Here is a 22729-nt window from a genome sequence, read left to right as displayed (position 1 = left end):
TACAAATCCACCAAAGCAATCCAGCGACAAGCAAAGTCTATTCAGCAAATGGAGCTGGAATAACTAGATAACCTAGTTATCCATGCAAGAAAAAAAAAATGAACCTCAACTTCTACCTCACACCATATGCAAATATTAACTGATTATAGATCATAAACCTAAACATAAAAGGTAAAACCATACAGCTTGTAAAGAAAACAATATGAATACTTTCATAAATTAAGGTTTGTTAGATAAATCAAAGAAAGCAATAATCATGAAGAAAAAATTGATAAATTACACTTCATCAAAATCGAAAACTTGCTACTCAAATAAAAAAAATTTTAACTTAAAATTTGCTTATCAAACACCATTAAGAAAAAAGCTAAGCCAGGAACAGGGAAGAAAAAATTTGTGAAACCTACATTTCATAATGACCGGTATCCAGAATACATAAAGGATTTTTTTTTTCTAAAAGATTTTATTTATTTATTTGAGAGAGAAAGAGCAAGGGAGCAAGCATGAGCCAGGTGAGGGACAGTGGGAGAAGCAGCCTCTCCACTGAGTAGGGAGCCCGATGCAGGGCTGGATCCCCGAACGCCAGGATCATGACCTGAGCCAAAGGCAGTTGCTTAACTGACTAAGCCACCCAGATGTCCCTAGAATATATACTCATCAATAAAAAGAAAAAACAACTCAATTTTTTCCTATCAGCCAAAGATGTGAACACACTCACCAAAGAAAATACAAAGGGTCAATACACAAATGTGTAAGTGTTCAATGTTATTAGTCATCACGGAAATGCAAATTAAACCACAATGAGATACCACTACACACACCCCAGAATAGCTAAAATTAGAAAGACCAACACCACCAAACATTGGTGAAGATGCAGAGCAACTGGAACTCTCACATATTGCTGGTAGAAATGTAAAATGGCACAACTACTCTGAAGAAAATCAAGTAGTTTCTTATAGAACCAAAACCACTACTACCCTATTGACTCACCAATCTACTCCTAATTACCCAGAAGTAAAATATGTTCACAAAAACTTGTACAAAAATGTCAATTGCAACTTTACTCATAGGAGCCAAAAACTGGAAAGGAAACAGCATAGTGTCCACCATAAGAGAAGAGATAAACAAATGGATTAGTAACAAGCAATGAAAAGTAATTAATATATGGATAAATGTCAAAAATATTATACTGAGTGAAAGTAGTATTATATAAAACAGGATATATATATATATATATATATATATATATATATAATTCCATTTATAAGAAATTCTAGAACAGAGAAAACTTAATTCGTGGTGGAAAAAATCATAACAGTTATCTCTGGGAGCAAAAGAGCAGAGAAACTACAAAGAGGCATAAAGAAACGTTCTGGGGTGGTGATGAAGCTTTACATCTAGAGGTTTGGGTTACAAACATTTATTTTTGTTAATTTTTATTTTTTAAGATTTTATTTTTAAGTAATCTCCATATCCAACATGGGGCTCGAATTCCTGACCCTGAGATCAAGAGTCATGTATTCCACTGACTGAGCCAGCCAGGTGCCCCAGGTTACAAACATTTATGCACTGGTCAAAACTCAACAAATGTATACTTAAGATGTATGCATTTCATAAGTCAAGCAGAGAGAGTCAATTATCATATGGTTTCACTTATTTGTGGAGCATAACAAATAGCATGGAGGACAAGGGGAGATGGAGAGGAGAAGGGAGTTGAGGGAAATTGGAAGGGGAGGTGAACCATGAGAGACTATGGACTCTGAAAAACGATCTGAGAATTTTGAAGGGGTGGGGGGTGGGAGGTTGGGGGCACCAGGTGGTGGGTATTGTAGAGGGCACGGATTGCATGGAGCACTGGGTGTGGTGCAAAAATAATGAATACTGTTATGCTGAAAAAAAATAAAAAAAAAATTAAAAAAAAAAAAAAGATGTATGCCTTTCATTGCATGAAGTTTTCATGTAAAGGAGAAAAACTCTATAAAGTATTGACCTGTAGTTGATGATACACATTTTAAAATATTTAGAGGATAACATACTGATGTCTGCAGTTGCATAAAAAAACTGATAAAGAAATGAATGGGGGCACCTGGGTGGCTCAGTGGGTTAAGCCTCTGCCTTCGGCTCAGGTCATGATCCCAGAGTCCTGGGATCGAGCCCCGCATCGGGCTCTCTGCTCAGCAGGGAACCTGCTTCCTTTCCTCTCTCTGCCTACCTCTCTGCCTACTTGTGATCTCTGCCTGTCAAATAAATAAATAAAATCTTAAAAAAAAAAAAAAAAGAAATGAATGGATAGAAGAATGAACAGACAGGTAATGCTAATGATAAAATCTAGTTGGTGGGTATGAGTGAATAAATACTGCATATTTAAAATTTTTCATAATAAAATCTAAGTAAAAAAATCAGTCTACCCATAGGAGTGAACTTTATCATATTTAGTATGTGAAATTTTAAATGAATTAACACACTATATAGGTTACATACGAAATAGTATGAATATATTCTTTAAAAGCAGTTTTCTGTTGTTTTTAGTACTAGTCATAGCCTACAAAGCCCAAAGGAACCTTAGGTTGACTACCCAATTTTCAAACCAAAAGAACTCTGTTATCAGACCTATAAATAACAAGTAACCAACCAATGGTACAGTGAAAATCACCTACCCTCACTGATTATACTTGGCCACAAAGAAAGAAACTGAAGAAAATCTGACAATATACTTGACAACCCACTATGGAGATTATAATCAAATGAGGACAGAACAAATATGAAAACTAAAAAACTAGCATAACAATGGGATATATCAACCGTAAAAATTCTTGAAGAAAACATCTCCCTACACATTGGTCCTACCATTTTAAGACTAACACTTATTACAATGTCTTCAATATGAAATAAGAAATAAAATTTGGAAAAGGTTTTCAAAGAGTAGTTTTGAAAAGTACTTTAAGGAGTAGATTTTTTTTTTTTTTAAGATTTTGTTTATCCATTTGACAGACAGAGAGAGATCACAAGTAGGCAGAGAGGGAGGCAGAGAGAGGGGAAAGCAGGCTCCCTGCCGAACAGAGAGCCCAACACGGGGCTCGATCCCAGGACCCCGAGATCACGACCCGAGCCGAAGGCAGAGGCTCAACCCACTGAGCCACCCAGGCACCCCTAAGGAGTAGATTATTTTTTTATTTTTTTTATTTTTTCAGCATAACAGTATTCATTATTTTTGCACCACACCCAGTGCTCCATGCAATCCGTGCCCTCTACAATACCCACCACCTGGTGCCCCCAACCTCCCTCCCCCCACCCCTTCAAAATTCTCAGATCGTTTTTCAGAGTCCATAGTCTCTCATGGTTCACCTCCCCTTCCAATTTCCCTCAACTTAAGGAGTAGATTTTAAAGTAATTTATCTTTGAGAAAAAAATATTATGTGTGTAGACTTTTTGAGTATAGTTGACACACAATGTTACATTAGTTTCAGCTTTACAACAGTGATACAACTTTATAAGTTTTTCTATGCTCACCTCAAGTGTAGCTACCATCTGTAACCACACGATGGTATTAAAATATCATTAACTATATTCCCTATGGTGTGTCTAAAAATAATAGTCTTTTTTTTTTAAGATTTTTATTTATTTATTTGACAGACAGAGATCACAAGTAGGCAGAGAGGCAGGCAGAGAGAGAGAGAGAGAGAGGAGGAAGCAGGCTCCCTGATGAGCAGAGAGCCTGATGCAGGGCTCGATCCCAGGCCCCTGGGATCATGACCTGAGCCGAAGGCAGAGGCTTTAACCCACTGAGCCACCCAGGTGCCCCTAAAAATAATAGTCTTAAAGAACTCTATCACAAAAGTTATTCTCCATACAGATGTATACAAATTGAAGAATGCATTAAACTAAACCATAAGGAACCTGAGTTCAATGTTAAAATATCTTTAACATTAGGGAGTATCAAACATTAGGGAAATCCCCAAGCAGCATATGAAATTCACCAATATATTTATTAATTGGATAGAACCCTAATAAGCGTGGTCGAACCTGAAGGTGTACAGCCAGCCTCAGATTCCTCAAATTCTTAATTCTACAGTATTATTTGACATTCAGTGTTTGCATAATAATTAAGGTCATCAGAACTTTCTTACTTCACAATGGGAAAAACAAAGTAGACTAACTAGAAAATAGAAGCATATAAATTCTTTTTTTAGCTGTCCTCTTTGGACAATGTCATAATACTGAAAAGATTAAGATGAATTTTTTTTTAATTCCCAAACCTGTCATTTTTAAATAAACCTCCAAGTTTCTATGAAGTAATAATCTTTGAAATACTACAACAGAGCAGAAAAATAGCCATGGAGGTATCCCAGAATCATAAGTTCAAGTTATTTCTACCTGAAAGAACCCTAAGAACATTAAAATTTTAAAAAGGAACAAAATTTTATATAAAGTATTTTGCCTTATGCCAATCAATACTAGGCATTTAACTTTTCATAAACAAAATTAGATTTCACCATCTTAAGCATGAGGGTGGGGAAGTCAACTGAGTAAAAGCTAAAATTAGAATCAATTTAATATTTTATGTGGGAAAGATCATGAAATTACATATTTCCCAATATGTTCATGGTCTAGATGACAGAATAAAATACTACATGTTTTAACATGCATACAGGAAGAATTATTACCAATGTTAACTGTATGTAACATAAATTATCCTACTCTTACTAGAATTAAAGTCATAGTGTTAATAACATCTTTATATTTCACATAATTTTAAAAATCAGATTGTTTACATACATCTCCATAGAGGAGTAAACTATGTACCACCTAGGGTTTAATGTACTTACAATTCCTTGTGTTTGTCCTCAGCCAAGATCTGGTCATTCGGCTTAAGAGAATACCTGTAAAACAAAACAAAAAAATACTGGTCATATAAACATATAAGTACATTTGGCTCATGGACATCTCACTATGGTTATCAACATACAGGCAGTTAAACCCCATCAAACAAGCACTACTACAGTGTTACAAGTCTCTGTCTTCACTGATAAAACATTAATGCCTAAGTTCTTTGTTGTTCTATTAGTCACTTCTGCAGACACCATCCAAAGAACCAAAGTAAGATCAACATGACCTTCAAAAACACAAGGTATCTTCAGTAGTGAATGATCTGTAATGTTACATTCATCCAGCAGTTCAAAATTCAAGAAACTGCCACAGCAAGTATTTAAGCATTCACAAAAGAATGTGCATTCATTCACTAAATACACAGTAAAAATCCGTGTACCACACTATGTCCTAGGTAGTGTAATTTCATTTCTTTAAATCTCACTTTCCCTGTCTATAAAACAGAGGCTGCTATAAATATTAGAACAGGTATCTTCCAAATTACCGTATATTTGTCATGTTAAAGGTAAACAGATTTCCGAGGAGTACACAGAAAAAAATAAACAACGGACGGCAATTCCCGGGTCTTCAAATTCCACTTGTATTCAACCCTTTCCTAAAAACTAGGCTCCCTGACAATGGGTCAGAAGTTCAAGTGGAAACGTTATGTAGATTCTCCTTTCTTACCTCCCCTCTCATAAATGCCTTTACTCACTTGACAAAAAGAACGGCATCCTGAATAGACCTGTACTGCAGTGACTGGCGTATATAAAAAGCTCTGAAGTGCTAAATGAGAAATGGTTCATAATATTTTTGTCTGCAAAATCTCTCTCAGTGAAGTACCATAAACTGACTACAGAGTTTACTGTTTGATATATTATTTCTATAAATAATTAAGCTACAAATTATAAATGGGGAGCTGTCACAGGATGTTCTATTTTCAGATATACTATTGAATGGGGCACAAGTTGATTATACTTTTTTTTAAAAAGTTTATCTTTGGGCACCTGGGTGGCTCAGTGGGTTAAACCTCTGACTTTGGCTCAGGTCATAATCTCAGAGTCCTGGGATTGAGCCCCACATCGGGCTCTCTGCTCAGCAGGGATCCTGCTACCCCCTTTTTCTCTGCCTGCCTCTCTGCCTACTTGTGATCTCTCTGTCAAATAAATAAATAAAATCTTAAAAAAAAAATTTATCTTTTCCATTTACATGATCAAAGACTGCATTACTTGTCAGGAAGAAACCTATGAAGTAAAGCTAAGAGTTTCCAAAAAAACCAAAAAACAAAACAAAACAAAAAAACCAAGAAAGAGTGTCAACATATTCCCTCCAAGCAACAAATTAAAAACAAAGTTCCTTGTCTTTCATTTATCTACTGAGGATTAAATATCAGAACATGGTTGTCACAGAAACATAAGTCAAATCATTTATTTGAACTGAAAAATGAAGCCAGACTTTATCAAGAAAGTAAATCTGATATGTGTTTGACAATGAAGAACGATTTTACCAATGACCCCAAGGCAGACAATGGTCTTCAACTGAATGAATGGTTTTGACTAAAACGTTTAAGGCACTCAGTAAAAACATATTATCAAGAAAAATCCTTTTGACATAGGTATATTGAAATCAACAATATTTAACTTTCCCTAGCATCTCCTAAAATGTTTAGGTAAACTATAAGTAAAACTCTAATAGATATAATTACTAGCTATTTAGGAAGCCTTACTAAAGCCTTTTTCAGTGTATTTCTTAGAACTAAATGTCTCTAATGACTCTAATAACTGGGAAGTCCAGTGGTTTTCAATTCTTTGCTTCTAACAAAACTGAGAAAGGACCTAAGAAAATAATCAGCTGATAGACAAATAAAAATAATTTTTGATGATGGGTCATTTGATAATAGAGAAGCTCAAACAACTGGGTGCTGCTACTGAAATAAAACTCTGCTCATTAATTACCAACCAATTAATTATGTGAACACATCTCTTAGCACTTCCACCTGTCAGGGAGCAAGAATTCCTCATCTGTTTCTCAGAGGACAAGAACTCCTGTCCCCTTCAAGGTCCTTCTAGATGGACTAAGAATCGAATTGACAGATTAAGAGAAGAAAATCAAATTTAATGGACATACATATGAGGATTCACATAGACATGGAAATGCCAAAGATGTCAAACAAAATGAGGTATACGTATCATTCTGAAATAAGGAGAAGGAAGTAGGGACCTGGAAAGAATGCACTTTACAGGGAGATAAGAAGAGATGCTTGGGGGCACCTGGATGGCTCAGTTGGTTAAGCATCTGACTCAATTTCAGTTCAAGTTATGACCTCAGGGTGCTGAGATGGAGGGCTCTTGGCTGAGCATGGAGCCTGATTAGGTTTCTCTCTCTCCTTCTCCTTCTGCTCCTCCTTGCTTTCTCTCTCTCCCTCCCTCTCAATTTAAAAAAAAAAAAGAAAGAAAGATGTGTCGTAATTTGATGTTTTCCCTATCATATAAATGTGTCACTCCAGATATAATTTATCTGTTAACAACCCTTATTCTGGGAAAGATCCCCAGTTTAGACTCTTCTGTGAAGTTAAGGGAGGGACAATAGTTTCTCATGAACCCACAGGGTCTCAAGTGCCTTCAACTCAAAATAATTCACATGCCAAAGTGGCACGTTCTGAGGAAGCGGCTATCTGAACCTCTTCACATTTCAAAAAGAAAAAAAGGGAAATAAAAATGATGCTGAGCAGCACTGCATATTATTATCCAAGAAAGGTTGAACTAAATGAAAAAACTTAGTTTCACCCACCTCATTAAAAGATGCTTTTCCAATAAAATGTTTTGTTTAATAATTACTTAACAAAATTTTAATATATTTATGTTGTTTTACGAAGTATACATTAGTTATAATTTAATGACTAGGAGGTATTTTAAAATTCAATTTACATGCATAAAAAATATTATCTTCGTTATATATGCATATTATATTAAATAAAAAGATAACTCACACACAAAAATACATTGCAGAAGGATAAAATCTGGTGGTTAAAAGTGTAATAGAAATACAATTTTTTTTTAAGATTTTATTTATTTATTTGACAGAGAGAGATCACAAGTAGACAGAGAGGCAGGCAGGCAGGCAGGCAGAGAGAGGGAGGGAAGCAGGCTCCCTGCTGAGCAGAGAGCCTGATGTGGGACTCGATCCCAGGACCCTGAGATCATGACCTGAGCTGAAGGCAGCGGCTTAAACCACTGAGCCACCCAGGCGCCCTAGAAATACAAATTTAAACAGAGAAAGGAATATGAAATTTTTCAGGAGTAAAAAAAGATCTTGCTTTTGTCTTTTTTTATATATGGATGATGGTAAAATAAATTTTTTTAAATAAATGGGTGATGGTAGATAGCAAACATTATAATAAAAAATCATAAATTTTAACTTAGTGAGGAAGTTTATTAAAGTTTATTAAAACATTTTTATGAAAATTAAAATGTTTGAAACCAGTGGATTTGATATCTATGTCTTAGCAAAGTGTTTTGGAAATACACAATAGCAACTCAACCACTGTTACTTTCCCTCTCCGGCTGGCTAGTGATAAAGAATAACAAACACTGCACTTAAGGACCTTGAGATTCAGTACCTGATCGGAATAAAAATAACTGCTTGTGGTATGATAAGGTTACAATAAAGTGAAGCACAAGTACAGTGTTCAAACAAAACACTGAGTAACAAGTCTTCTTCCTAAGAGCATCAAAAAAGGGACAGCTTTTATATGTTCCACAACTTTCTCTCCCTTCCCCACTTCATCTCTCTTCTCTGTTTCTTTACCATTAAAACAAAACACAAGCAAAATACCCTTCCCTTTGAAAGTCTCAAGATAAGAATTTAAAGGGAATGGTGAAGCCAGAAAAAAAAAAAAAAGGGGGGGGGGAGCGTCCACATAGCCAAGAAGCAAGCAAGGAAGGATAGCCTGATTTTTTTTATCAAATAACCAAAAGGGACATTTTACTTTTCTAATTCACAGCGTACCTGTCCAGATCCTCAAGAATAAATGTGCAAGATCCATTCTGGACTATTCTCCAAGCAAATCAGTTCCCTAATCCCAAACTCCAAAGCAGCCATTCTTCCCATAGTATTTCTTTCTCTCATCTGATTTCTCCCTATCTCAAACCAGGTAACTTTTCATCCTATGTTAATAACTTTAATTTTTCTTCATCTTTGCTAGTTTTTTAAAATCAGTTTTATCTTCCTTATCTCTTCCTTGACTCTTACACACTGCATTTTAGGAAACTGGACCATACATAAATATCCAAAGTTGACCAAAATGCAGAGTTTGAGGAAATAGTACCCAATACTACCCTCACTTCTGACACCAATTGCAAATTCAGGAGGTTCCCAAAACCACCCTCTGATTCAGTAATTCATTACAAGGACTTACAGAACTCACTGAAAACTATTACACTCATGGTTACAGATTACAAAGAAAGGATACAGGTCAAAGACAAAGGAAGGACCCATACGGAGCAGTGTCTGGGAGAGCTCCAAATGCAAAGCTTATTCTGGCATCAGTATTGACAATCCAGCACATTGCTGATATGTGACAACGTGGTATGCAGTATTGCCAACAAAAGAAGTTCACCCAAGCTTTAGTATCCAGATTTTTTACTGAGGCTTCATTACGTAGGCATGATTGATCAACTGACTGCCCAAGTGGTTTAACTTAGTTTTCAGGTCAACTTGTACCAGTCGGGGTGTGGCCAGCCCCTATCCTAAACAAAACACACTTTCATCAGGTACGACGTAGATTACCTCTCAGAAGTCAAAGGTAAAATCCAAACATCTCTTTGAACAAGACCAAAATCTTTACTACACATATGCTTATGTGTGTTTATTTACATATGTCCATAAATACACTGACAACGTATATTTCTTTATTCATAAACTTCTATCTAGATCTACTTTTTTCATAGAACTTTCCCTTATTAATACTCACATTGCCCAATTTCAGTTGGTTAATAACTATATGAAATGCCACTAGAATAACCTATAGTTATTATCTATCTCTCTGACTAAAAGAATAATATTCTAACTTATAAAATGGAGCATTGTTTTAGTTTGCAAATTTTTTAAAAAGGCACTAGTAGAGCAAAGTATTTGGTCCTCCATGCAATTTAAATACATTTCCAAAGCTCATAAACTATAACAAAATTATTTATTTATATAGCTGTTTATTCATAAGAGAATAAAAACTTTATACAACTTAAAAATATACACAAAAAAATAGTATACACGTGTAACTGTAAAAATTGTGTTTTAACTAAAAAATACTTCAAATTTATCTTGAAAGTAAAGTATAAATTATAAATGTAAAGGTAAATATATCATCAGGACCATAACCCCTACTAAAAAAATGGAGCTATTTCTCAATGAAATGTACAGTTGAATGTTTATTTACATTTGGAATGATAAATACATGTATTTCTCATTTTCATTTAGTATGTCCTATTCTGCCAACCTAACTGCTGTTGACAGAAGATATACAGTGTTTTTTAATCTATCACATTTAACTTACTCTCTGAACATTCAGTTTTGTTTTGTTTTTTTTTAAGTAGTCTCCAAGCCCAATATGGGGCTTGAACTCACTACCCTAAGATGAAGAGTTACATGCTCTACCTACTGAGCCAGCCAGGTGCCCCTCAATGTTTTAAATTAATAAACATCAGGGGGAAAATTCAACTTAGTGGGAATTAGAAAGTAGAGAACTATATCTCAACTTTCTACCATGTCTTTCCCAGAATGACAGTAAGTACAGCCTATTCTTTAGTTGGGTTTTGTTTCCTAAAGACATGATTAGATAGATGTTCTGCTTCTATACGCATTTCTTAATTTAAACATAAACATGGTCCCTAAAAGGCCAGACACTGCAGAATGTATAGTGGCAGTTCTCAATCTTTTTTCTGTCTAATTTACCAGCGGATAAAGACAAGCACTTATTCCAATCAGCAAGAGATAAGGAAGCTGGTGAGAATACAGAGAAGCACCTTCTTTATCTGCCTCAAGCATCCACAGAGCACCTCTGAGTGAAAGAACGTTAGACTGAAAGTCTAAGATCTGCGTTACTGTCCATTAATTAGCTTTTTGAAGTAGGCAAGCCATTTAATTTCTCTAAGAAGAATGAAAGTACCTATGCCACAGGGTTGCTATATGGATCAAATAAGATAATACAAAAAGTGTTCAAGTGCCACCACATGAGCATGTAATAAATATCCACCTCTCCCCCCTTTCCTGTATTGCATCTACCTCTGTAAAATGACTAATTCAATTAGCTCAGATAGGGAGGGAAGGAAGTATAAAGTGTTCACATGTTTTGAAGCAAATGGGTAACTACAAATTTCCATCAAGAAAACATCAGTGTTGTGTACAAGTATGTCGATGAGGAAATTATTTATGGAAAAGTAAAATTGTAAGCAAATACTACAGAAAGTAGCGATTTATAATCGGTAAATTTTGGCATGATGGGGAAATGGTTCAAGATTAAGCTTCAAAAAAAAAAATGGTAATATTCTCCCAAAAAGAACTGGAAACATAACTTCAAAATACTAAATAGATTACAGATTTTTTTTATTCTCCTTGTGCTTTTTTGAAATGTAAATAAGCAAATTACTTTTGAAATTAGAAAAAATATATTAAAAACAAATACATATAGCACTTTAGAATCCAGTCATAATATTCACCTGGATGTAATTTTCACTTAAACTTTTCATCCAATGAACATTTAAGCCTCCAAATACTAGTTCAAAACTTTTCTTGTATAAAGTTTTTAAAATAAATTTAATTAAATATTTTTATTGTATAAATATGGACAGCAACAGGTGACAAGTAGATAGGAAGAGAGAGAAGGAAAAGAGGAAGAGGGAAAGAAGAGAAATAAGGGAGGAGGGGAGGAATAAGGAGAAGGAGGATTAATTTCCTTCATCCCTGCCTGAGCTATTAAAGGAAGACACACTTGAAGCAAAGAAGAATAAAATACAGTAATGACATTCCCACCATGGGAATGGGAAAATGGCACTGTTACTTAAGTTATAATTAAATATCAGAACACATAAGTAAAATGTATCAATACATGATAGATAACTATTAAGATATGCTATAACAGCAGTAGTGTGCAACTAACAGTAGCCATGAGACAAAAACAAACATTATTTATTCAAATGTGCTTTCCCTGAATATTAGCATAACATAAAATTTCAGACCTAGGAAGGCCCTTGAAGATACTGCAAAGTCCAGAAACAGCCTGGTCATAAATGAAATGGCAAATCCAGCTTCATACAAATAGTTAATGCCAAGTCAAGACCCCCTACATAGCAGGACAACAATAAAATATTCCACAAATACTTGCAACTAAGATTGCCCTCTGAGAATTAAACAAGTAAAATTTCAAGAAATCTACAAATATTACCACATGGTCCAAAGAATCCAAATAGCATACAAAGTTTTATAGAATTAGCAGATTCAATCAAAGACAATGTGCGTGTGGAAAGATTTTAAACAACACGGTTAATAATCCTAGCAATTAAAAAATAAACATATTAAATATATTCGAAAGTGAAAAAAGGGAGAACAAAAGTGTTAATCACCACAGCAATGTTTCAGACTACAGTTGCAATTTAAGAGGCTTACAAAGAAACAGATTAAAGGGTAAACCACAGAGTTAAAATGAAAATAATAGCAAAAAGTTACAGTTTATGAAAAGAATATTTTAAATCCTCATTAGTAAGCTCAATGAGGATTATAACTCAATTATAGAAGGCTAAAGAAAAAGAATTAAACCAAATTTACACTTAAACAAAAGGAACTATACTCTTTGTATTGTTAAATTTTTTTCTTATGTTTTTATCTTAAAAAATCATTGATAAATATTCAAAATGATTAGGCACATATTTTCATTAAAGGAAATTTTAGAATTCGGCTTGAAGATGTCACTGCTTGGCTACTGGACCACGATGTGAAATATTGGAGCGCAGAAGCAAACAGTCAAGAAAGAATTCTAGAGATGTCTTCAGCACAAAACAGGTGGTTTTATTACAGCACAGGGAAAGGACCAAGCAGAAAGAGCTGGACTGGGATTGGGAGGAGTGACTGATTACTTATTTTTAAGTTGGGAAGGGTTAGAGATAGTGTTAGTCTCTAAGGAATTTGAAAGCAAGGTTTCCAAGACCTTGAGAGGCCATTTACTACTGTCCAGTAAAACCTCAGTCATGAGACCCTTCAGATGTGTTATCAGTGGGCCGTATGTTTGGAGGACGACTGCTAACAGAAATAAAGGAAGGAATATAAAAATAAAGGACGTTTCCAAAGGGATTTTTTTAAGTTAAAGGAGACTTAACTTATAACCTGAAGCTCACCTGAAGCTAAAGTTGCCTTTTATCCTTACCAAAGTATTAACCTTGAGGCATTTGAGTTCCTGGAGGAAGGTCACCCTGCCTGTCTCAAGTACTTGTCAATGAGCTGTCAAGGAAATTTAATTTTTTTCTACATTTCTTTTGCCTTTTTTTCTCCAGATTAAGCCATATCCAAAACAACAACAACAACAACAAACCAAAAGCACTTCACAACACACCTCCTATTTCTCTTTTTTAAAAGATTTATTTATTTACTTACTTACTTATTTGACCGAGAGAGATAAAGAGAGAGCACAAGTAGGCCGAGCAGCAGGCAGAGGGAGTGGGAGAAGCAGGCTCCCCACTGAGCAAGGAGCCTGACATGGAGCTCAGTTCCAGGACCCTGGGATCATGACCCAAGCCAAAGGCAGATGCTTAACTGACTGAGCCACCCAGGCGCCCCACTTCCTCATTTATTTCTTATATGTTTCAATTTGATTTCTGTCCCTACCATTCCACTGTGATTTACCTAGCTGAGCTCACTGCTGACATCCTATCATCAAATCTAGTGAATTCTTGTAGGCTTTATGTTACTAGGCATCTCATCTCTCCTACATGTGATATTATTAACCACTCTGTCACACAAGCTCACTATACTGCATGAGACCGGGTTTCATTCAGTTCTCCTGCTAAAAACTTGTTATTTCTTCTCTATCTCCTTCCATAATTCTTTTTCACTTACCCATCTATTCAGTGTTTAATCTTCTAGTCCACTCCTTTACTTTTACCCATTCTTTCCAAAGGCTCATCCATCCATTAGTTGCTTTAAGTTAATTAGTTTGTGTATGTATGTATGTATGTAATTGTTACATAATCATTACACCCAATTGTGGGGCTCAAACTCATGACCCCAAGAGATCAAGTCATACACTCTCCCAACTGAGCCAGCCAGGCGCCCCTATTGTTTCAAATATCACCTATCTAAGGGCGCCCTGGTGGCTCAGTCACTTAAATGTCTGCCTTTGGCTCAGGTCACGATTCTGCGGTTCAGGGATCAAGTGGCAAGGAGCCTACACTTCTCCCTCCCTCTGCCCCCCTGCACTCCCGCTTATGCTCTCTCTCATAAATAAATAAAATCTTTTTCAATATTCAAATTTATTTTTAAAATTTGTTAATGTTAATATTGACATTATTAAATATTCAATTTATTTTTAAAAAATAAATACCACCTATTTTAATGATGATGATGATGATGGCAGAATAATAACAGCAGCTAGCCTTTATTGAATGGCACTGTATCAAAAGTAAAATTACAACCACTCTGGAAAACAGCATGGAGGTTCCTCAAAATGTTGAAAATAGAACTACCCTATGACCCAGCAATTGCACTGCTGGGTATTTACCCTAAAGATACAAACGTAGTGATCCGAAGGGGCCCGTGCACCCGAATGTTTATAGCAGCAATGTCTACAACAGCCAAACTATGGAAAGAACCTAGATGTCCATCAACAGACGAATGGATAAATAAGATGTGGTATATATACACAATGGAATACTATGCAGCCATCAAAAGAAATGAAATCTTGCCATTTGCGACGACGTGGATGGAACTAGAGGCTATCATGCTTAGCGAAATAAGTCAATCGGAGAAAGACAACTATCATATGATCTCCCTGATATGAGGGAGAGGAGATGCAACATGGGGGGTTAAGGGGGTAGGAGAAGAGTAAATGAAACAAGATGGGATTGGGAGGGAGACAAACCATAAGTGACTCTTAATCTCACAAAACAAACTGAGGGTTGATGGGGGGAGGGGGGTTGGGAGGGGGGGTGGGATTATGGACATTGGGGAGGGTATGTGCTATGGTGAGTGCTGTGAAGTGTGTAAACCTGGCGATTCACAGACCTGTACCCCTGGGGATAAAAATATATTATATGTTTATAAAAAATAAAATTTAAAAGTAAAATTAAATATAATTGTTGTTTATTATACACCCCTTCAGTCATGAGATCTCTAACCACCAGAAACATAAATCAAATTACCTTCTAAATGGGTCTACCTGGATATCACATATTCATCTCATGCATGAGCAACACTGAACTCAATCTCTCCACTTTTTCTAACATGTCTTCCTCTCATACTCCCTAACTCAATTGTAAATAGCACCATCTACTCAGTCACCAAAACCTAAAGCTGGAATATCATCCCTGACTCCTCTGCACTCTTCATTAATCAGTCATTAGCCTTACCTTTGTAACACTAAAATATTACTGCACTTTCTCCAAACCATCATTCCCTGAGTACAATGATCAGGTCACCATCGATCAACAACTCTACCACTACAGCCTTCTCTAATTTATCTCCTCAAATGCACTGATCTGCTGCAGACACGTGCTTTCTGTAAATCTAAATGTAAATCCGACCAGTCATTCCCCTGCTTAAACTCCCTCAAGTGCTCTCCCTTGCCCATAAAAAAGACACGAGGGACATTCCGAGCTCCTTAGTAACCAATAACACTAGCTAAGATTTGACAAATACCTAAATTACCTCAATTCCAAATCCTAACATTATAACAGTCCTATTCTAATATTCCACCCCCCCCCTTTTTTTTTTTCACAAGAAAAGTGATTTTCCATAGATTAAGAAACACAATCAAGTGGCTTGACACAACCAATGCAGTTGCACACAACTGCAAGTGGCTCCAAAGCACACGCTTAAACTCTAGTCTATAATGCCACATTAATGAGGTGATTTCATTCTACATCTGTCTTTTCAGTCAGACTTACCAGCTGCTTAAAGGCAAGAAACTTACCTTACTCTGCACTCCTAGTACTTGGCAAAATGTTGACAAGGCAAGTACTCCAAAACACTTGTACTGAACAACATGAACTATTAAAAATGAATCCACTTTTAGGTAAGCCTGAGGAATAACATTTTCTCAGTATTATAAGTCAAATCTGAGAATCCATGAGGAACACCATCTTATGATATATGGGGCAAAATAAAAGCTCCATAAATGAGTTTGTTTTCAACAGTTTAGATCTTATTGGAGGAAGCCTCAGAGCAACTCAAGACTAATCACTTAGTGTATGAAATAGTCTAAAATTTCAAATCAAATGCCAGTTTATCCCAAAATCTAAGAATCTAGAATTCAGAAGAGTCAAAGACCATCTTTCTTTTAATGCACAAGGTAACCAAGTTAAAGAAAATATTCAAAATTTAGTAGCATTTCCAAATACCAGTAATAATCTAAAAAATATTATTAAAAAAAATTCTACTCACAATAGAAACTTTATTTTTAAAATACCTAGAGTAAACCTAAGAAAAAAAGTATACTTATGAAAAAAACAATACAATTTTGTAATAAGACCTAAGCTGCACTATATATGTAACAACTAATCACATATGACTATTTATTATTTTTTAAAGATTTTATTTAACTTATCTGTCAGAGAGAGGCGGGAGAGAGAAAGTGAACACGCACAAACAGAGGGGAGAGGCAGGCAGAAGGAGAAGCAGGCTCCTTGCTGAGCAAGGAGTCCCATGCAGGACTCAATCCTAGGACCCTGGGATCATGACCTGAACCCCAGGCAGACGCTTAAACACTGAGCCACTTAAGCATCCCCATATATGACTATTTAAATTTAATTAATTAGGGGCACCTGGCTGGCTCAGTCAGAAGAGGGTATGACTCTTGATTGTGAGGTTGTAGGTTTGACCCCTACATTGGGTATAGAGATTATTAAAAAAAATAATAATGACATTTTAAAAATAAATTTAATTATTTAAAATTAAATAAAAATTTAATTCAATTCATCAGTTGTACTCACCACACTTCAAATGTTCAAAACTAAGGCTACTTATTATCATACCAGACAGCACAAATACACAACACTTCCATCATTACAGAAAATTATAGTGGGGAGTACTGCTGTAGAGATAATAACTTACTCTAGATTTTGTTTTTAGTTTAGTCATTTCTACATGGTTTAGGTTTTTTCCAAAACACAAGTATTTTTATAATTTTTGTTAGTAATGATCATACCATAAAATGTTTACATCTAAAAAAAAAAAAACCTAACCATTTTGTAACCCTGTATTTAATGTACTTAAGTCCATGTGTTACTAAAATATATAAAAGAGTACTTTAAAAAAAATTGAGATGTACATGCAAGATAGAAACTTATCTGGTAAAGATCTCATTCAAATTAATCTAAAAATGCAATGCAATCCTTAACAAAATCCCAGAAAGAATTTTTTTAGAACTGGACAAACTCATTCTAAAATTTATGTACGGGGTGCCTGGGTGGCTCAGTGGGTTAAAGCCTCTCCTTCGGCTCAGGTCATGATCCCAGTGTCCTGGGAGCGAGACCCAAGACCCAAGTTCAAGTGCGGCAGGCTCTCTGCTCAGCAGGGGGCCTGCTTTCTCCTCTCTCTGCCTGCCTCTCTGCCTACTTGTAATCTCTGTCAAATAAATAAATAAAATCTTTAAAAAAATAAATAAAATTTATGTATAAAAGAAAAGAGCCAAGAATTACGAAGAAAATTCTTGAATAAGAACAAAATATAGGGACTTGCCCTACCAGACATCAAGATTTATTTTAAAGTTTTAGTAACAAAATAAAGACAGAGCTGTGTTAGTTCAACAACAAACAGAAAGCAGAAAAAGAATTGGGATAAATAGGGACGCCTGGGTGGCTCAGTTGGTTGGACGACTGCCTTCGGCTCGGGTCATGGTCCCGGAGTCCTGGGATCGAGTCCCGCATCAGGCTCCCAGCTCCATGGGGAGTCTGCTTCTCCCTCTGACCTTCTCCTTGCTCATGCTCTCTCTCGCTGTCTCTCTCTCAAATAAATGAATAAAATCTTTAAAAAAAAAAAAAAAGAATTGGGATAAATAAAATAGATAAATAAAAATTGGCATTGCAGAGGCACCTGGGTGGCTCAGTCGTTAAGCATCTGCCTTTGGCTTAGGTCATGATCCCAGGGTCCTGATACTGGGCTCCCTGCTCAGTCTCCCACTTCCCCTGCTGTGTCCCCCTTTCTCACTGTCTCTCTCTGGCAAATAAATAAATAAGAATCTTCTTTAAAAAATAGCATTGCAGATCAGTGGGTACAGCTTGGACTATCCACAATACAGTGAAATAACAGCTGATTTCCCTTAAGAAAAAAAAAATTTAACAGGATCCCTACTTCACATCATGAACAAAGAATCAATTCAAGTCAATTAAAGACCTGAGTACACAAATCATACTTAAAATTTCACAAGAAAATACTGTGAAATACCTTTATAAAGAATTAACTACAAAAGTGTCAGAGCATTTCATAATTAGTTTTAAAACAAAACAATTACACCTTTTAACCACACATGTAGAGTGTCACTTGAGACTCCAAATACTGTTTTACTTCAAACCTAATATACATTCATTTATTGAAATAATTCCTCTTGATTTAAACAAATAACCCAGTTGTAAATTTTTGGTACTGAATAATCAGCACTGAAATTTACAACCAACTATTACAACCTGAGTATTTTTGGAGTGAATATTAAGTAATATCTTTCATTCATGCTTACATTAATGAAGACCTACCTAAGGTTTTGTACAATTGTATTACTAAAGATTTAGATTATTAAGAAAAACATATTTCCTCAACAACTCTAACCTCTCTTCTTAAAACTATTTTCATTTCTAATGATGGTTTTTACTTCTTAATAACCATGTCACTAATTCTCTTCATATCTCTTAGTTCTGTGGTATTTACCTAGTGTGAAGAAAAATAAAAACAAATCTGTCACATATTCCTTTGCTTCTCTTTGTATATACTTCTTCCTTTACTCTCCATAACTAGGCCAACACTTACCTGGAAATATTTATATACTCCACAATTTATCCTCCTCTCACACCCAATGTGTCTCTTCAATATGCAAGAAAAGATTATTTTCAATAGCCTACTTCCTGTCTCAATTTTTCCTACTTATTTTCAGTTATTATATTTTGGCAAATTGGACACACCAAAATTAACTAACTTAATTCTGCTTTTCTTTCACTTAGATAAAGGTCTTACATTTTTTTTTATTCCGGGGGAAAAAAAACTGGTTTTATTATCTTTAAATAAACAACAAGATATTCTAGAAGAAGTTTAATTTTTAAATACAAACAATTACCTAATTGTTATTTCTGAATGATGGCAATGCTTGTTCTAGACCGGAAACAGGTCAATTGTAGGCAACATGACAACTCTCACATAAAAAGTACACTGTTTTGGAAAACTTAGTCAAGAAAAGAATTGTTGAGTGTTTCAATCTCTCACACAGGACTTATTAATCTACTCTAATGCACTAATTAAAACTAAATATTAGGGTACCTGGGTGGCTTGGTCAGTTAAGCATCTGCCTTCAGCTCAGGTCATGATCCCAGGAGATCCCAGAGTCCTGGGATCAAGTCCCACATTGGGCTCCCTGCTAAGTGGGGAGTCTGCTTCTCCCTCTACCCCTCAACCCCTGCTTGTGCTCTCTCTCTCTCAGCTCTCTATCACACTCGCTCTCTCCCTCATGCTCTCTCTCTCTTTTTTAAAGATTTTATTTATTTATTTGACAGAGAGAGACACAGCAAGAGAGGGGGCACAAGCAGGGGAATGGGAGAGGGAGAAGCAGGCTTCCTCCGAGCAGGGAGCCTGATACGGGGCTTGATCCCAGGATGCTGGCTGGGATCATGACCCCAGCTGAAGGCAGAGGCCCAACCCACTGAGCCACCAAGGCACCCCATGCTCTCTCTCTTTAAAAAGAAACTAAGTATTAACAAGTTTTAGAGATAATTATACACATTTTTCTTACCCATACACTACTGAAGGAAAACATAATTTCATTGAGTTTATAAACCTTTACATACCTACCATAATTTACACCAAAAAAATCTGGATATGTAATTGAATTTTTCAGTTCCAAATTAATACCTCCATAGCAAGGTAGCAGAAAATAATGAACATGGATTTTACAATTAAAACAAACCTGTATTTCAAATCTCTGCACAATGATTTATGTGTCTTTTTGGACATGAACAAATTTCTTAAGATCTGAATTATTCCTTACGACATATCTAATTTATAAAGTTGTCAAGAGGACTAAACTGATACCATATACATCTACTACATGCTGAATAAGTGTTATTTTTATCAGACAATAATTCTTAAATTTTATTATATTCTTTTTTTTAAAGATTTTTTATTATTTATTTGACAGACAGAGATCACAAGTAGGCAGAGGAAGACAGAGAGAGAGAAGGAAGCAGGCTCCCTGCTGAGCAGAGAGCCTGATGCAGGGCTCGATCCTGGAATGCTGGGATCATGACCGGAGCCGAAGGCAGACGCTTTAACCCACTGAGCCACCCAGGCGCCCTATATTCTTATTTTTCTCTATGCTCTTGAATGTTTCTCATTGGATGATCCATGACCCTTCTTTCAATTCAACTTTGTGTTGCTCAGTCCAATATGCAAGAGTCATTAGCATCTGATGGATGTGATTCTTTAAAAAACTGCTCTGAAAGCTGGACAAACACATTGTATGAAAAATATATCTAAAGGCAAAAAAAAAAGTATGAACTCCCTCATTAATTTTAAACACTGAACACTTAAAATCCTACTTTTTGCTTTTTAAAGATTTGAGAGAGAAAGAGAAAGTACACACAGGGGGAGGAGCAAAAGGAGGGAGAGGAAGAATCTCAAGCAGACTCTGCTGAACATGGAGTACAAGATGGGGCTCGATCTCATGACCCTGAGATCATGACCTGAGCCAAAATCAAGAGCTAGCCGCTTAACCAATGGAGCTACCCAGGCACCACTAAAATCCCACTTTAAAAAGGACTTCTCATAAGAATTTTTTTTCAGGCATATGTTATTTCCCAAGTACCTAACATGTACCCAGCACAATGCTATCACATACCAAAAACATACTGCAGTTCCTTTACCCCAAGAGTTTACTGTACACATAACAAATTTACTAAGATATTCTCCCTAATTGTATCTCTCCCCAACAATGTTTCTAAAACCAGTATGCAAGGCTTATACTATGGATATGTAATTATAAACCCAGTATGGGGGCTCCTGGGTGGCACAGTCAGTTAAGGGGCTCTTGATTTTGGCTCAGGTTGAGATCTCAGGGTGGAGGCTCCAGGCCTCTGTCAGGCTCAGCGCTCAGCACTGAGTCTGACTGGGACTCTCTCTCCCTCTTCCTCTGCCCCTCCCCGCTGCTCACAACATCCCCCGCAAAATAAATTAAAAAGAAAAAAAAAATCAAAAACGTAGTACCAAAAACAAAAACAAAACAAACTGAGCTTCCTTTCAATAAGAAATTAGGAAGCAAAAGAGTAAAAATAAATGAAAGCCAAGAAATCAAAAGGAAATTATAAATTAAAGGGAAAAAAATCTTTTATTCTAAACACTGCTTGTTTGAGAAATTATAAAATCACCTAAGTTATATACATTATTAAATACTTAGGGAATAAAGCCAACAATCAAAAAAAAAAAAGATCTGAACCTAAGAAAAGTAAGATATTCATCTATTTATCTAGTGATTGCTTTATGAGGTAGAAACCAGGCCTACTCATTTAAAATTCCCCAAACCTGCATGTAGTTATTATTAACTCATACAATATGTTTTAATTATCAACAATTTAATAATCTAGTTAAGAAATAAAGGTAGTTAGTATGGCATGGTGGAAAAGGAAATGAATAAGGGTCAAGAGATATAGATTTCATCTTAGGCTTACACTGCTAACTATAATAACCATGGGCAAAACAGGGAACTTCTCTGAGCCTGTTTCTCATTCATTCGTAAAATGAATAAATAGGATTAAATTATCTCCAAATTCCAATCCATCTCAAAAATTCTATGAATCTGTAGTTACATATTTTCTGCTATTGTACTTATAATAATTTTGAAATATTACATACACACACAAACACATACATCCCTTGGACTTCCACTTAAATATGGAGAAAGACTATCTATTCTTCCTTCCATGACTGTTAAAATAATAATAAAGTTACCAAAAAAAAAAAAAAAAGGTAAGGATCTACAAGGTCTAAAAGAATAGCAATGTAAGCATTAATGGCCAAGAGGTTTCTATGAATCTTCAGAAAAAAAAGAGCAAGAGGGGCCTGGCTGGCTCACTGAGTAGAGTACATGACTCCTGATCTTGGGGTTTTGAGTTCAACCCCTACGCTGGGTATAGAGATTACTCAAAAACATAAAATCTTTTAAAAAAAGAAGAGAAAAATGAAAGCAAGTGAGGAACTTAGCTGAGCTGAAAAAATTAAAATCTCAGTTGCAACAGATAGAGGCTATAGGGACACCTGTGCGGCTCAGTCGTTAAGCGTCTGCCTTTCGGCTCTGGTTGTGATCCCAGAGTTCTGAGATCAAGCCCCTGAGTCAGGCTCCCTGATCCGCAGGGAGTCTGTCTCTCCCTCTTCCCCTGCTTGTGTTCCCTCTCTCACTGTCTCTCTCTCTCTC

General features: G+C 35.8%; 1 protein-coding gene across 3 annotated transcripts in view; it reads right to left on the bottom strand.

Annotated features, from left to right (window-relative positions):
- The window catches only part of ADK (adenosine kinase), a 534854-nt gene that overhangs the window by 462552 nt on the left and 49573 nt on the right, over positions 1-22729 (bottom strand). For all 3 annotated transcript variants that reach the window (XM_047701923.1, XM_047701925.1, XM_047701924.1), the window contains one exon: positions 4824-4877. In XM_047701923.1, coding sequence (XP_047557879.1) covers positions 4824-4877 — 54 coding nt within the window. The remainder of the gene's footprint in view (positions 1-4823; positions 4878-22729) is intronic.

The sequence above is a fragment of the Lutra lutra genome, chromosome 14, assembly GCF_902655055.1.
Source record: "Lutra lutra chromosome 14, mLutLut1.2, whole genome shotgun sequence".
Taxonomy (NCBI): Eukaryota; Metazoa; Chordata; class Mammalia; order Carnivora; family Mustelidae; genus Lutra; species Lutra lutra.
The sequence above is the reverse complement of the archived record's forward strand: the minus strand, read 5'-3'. Positions and strand labels throughout refer to the sequence as shown.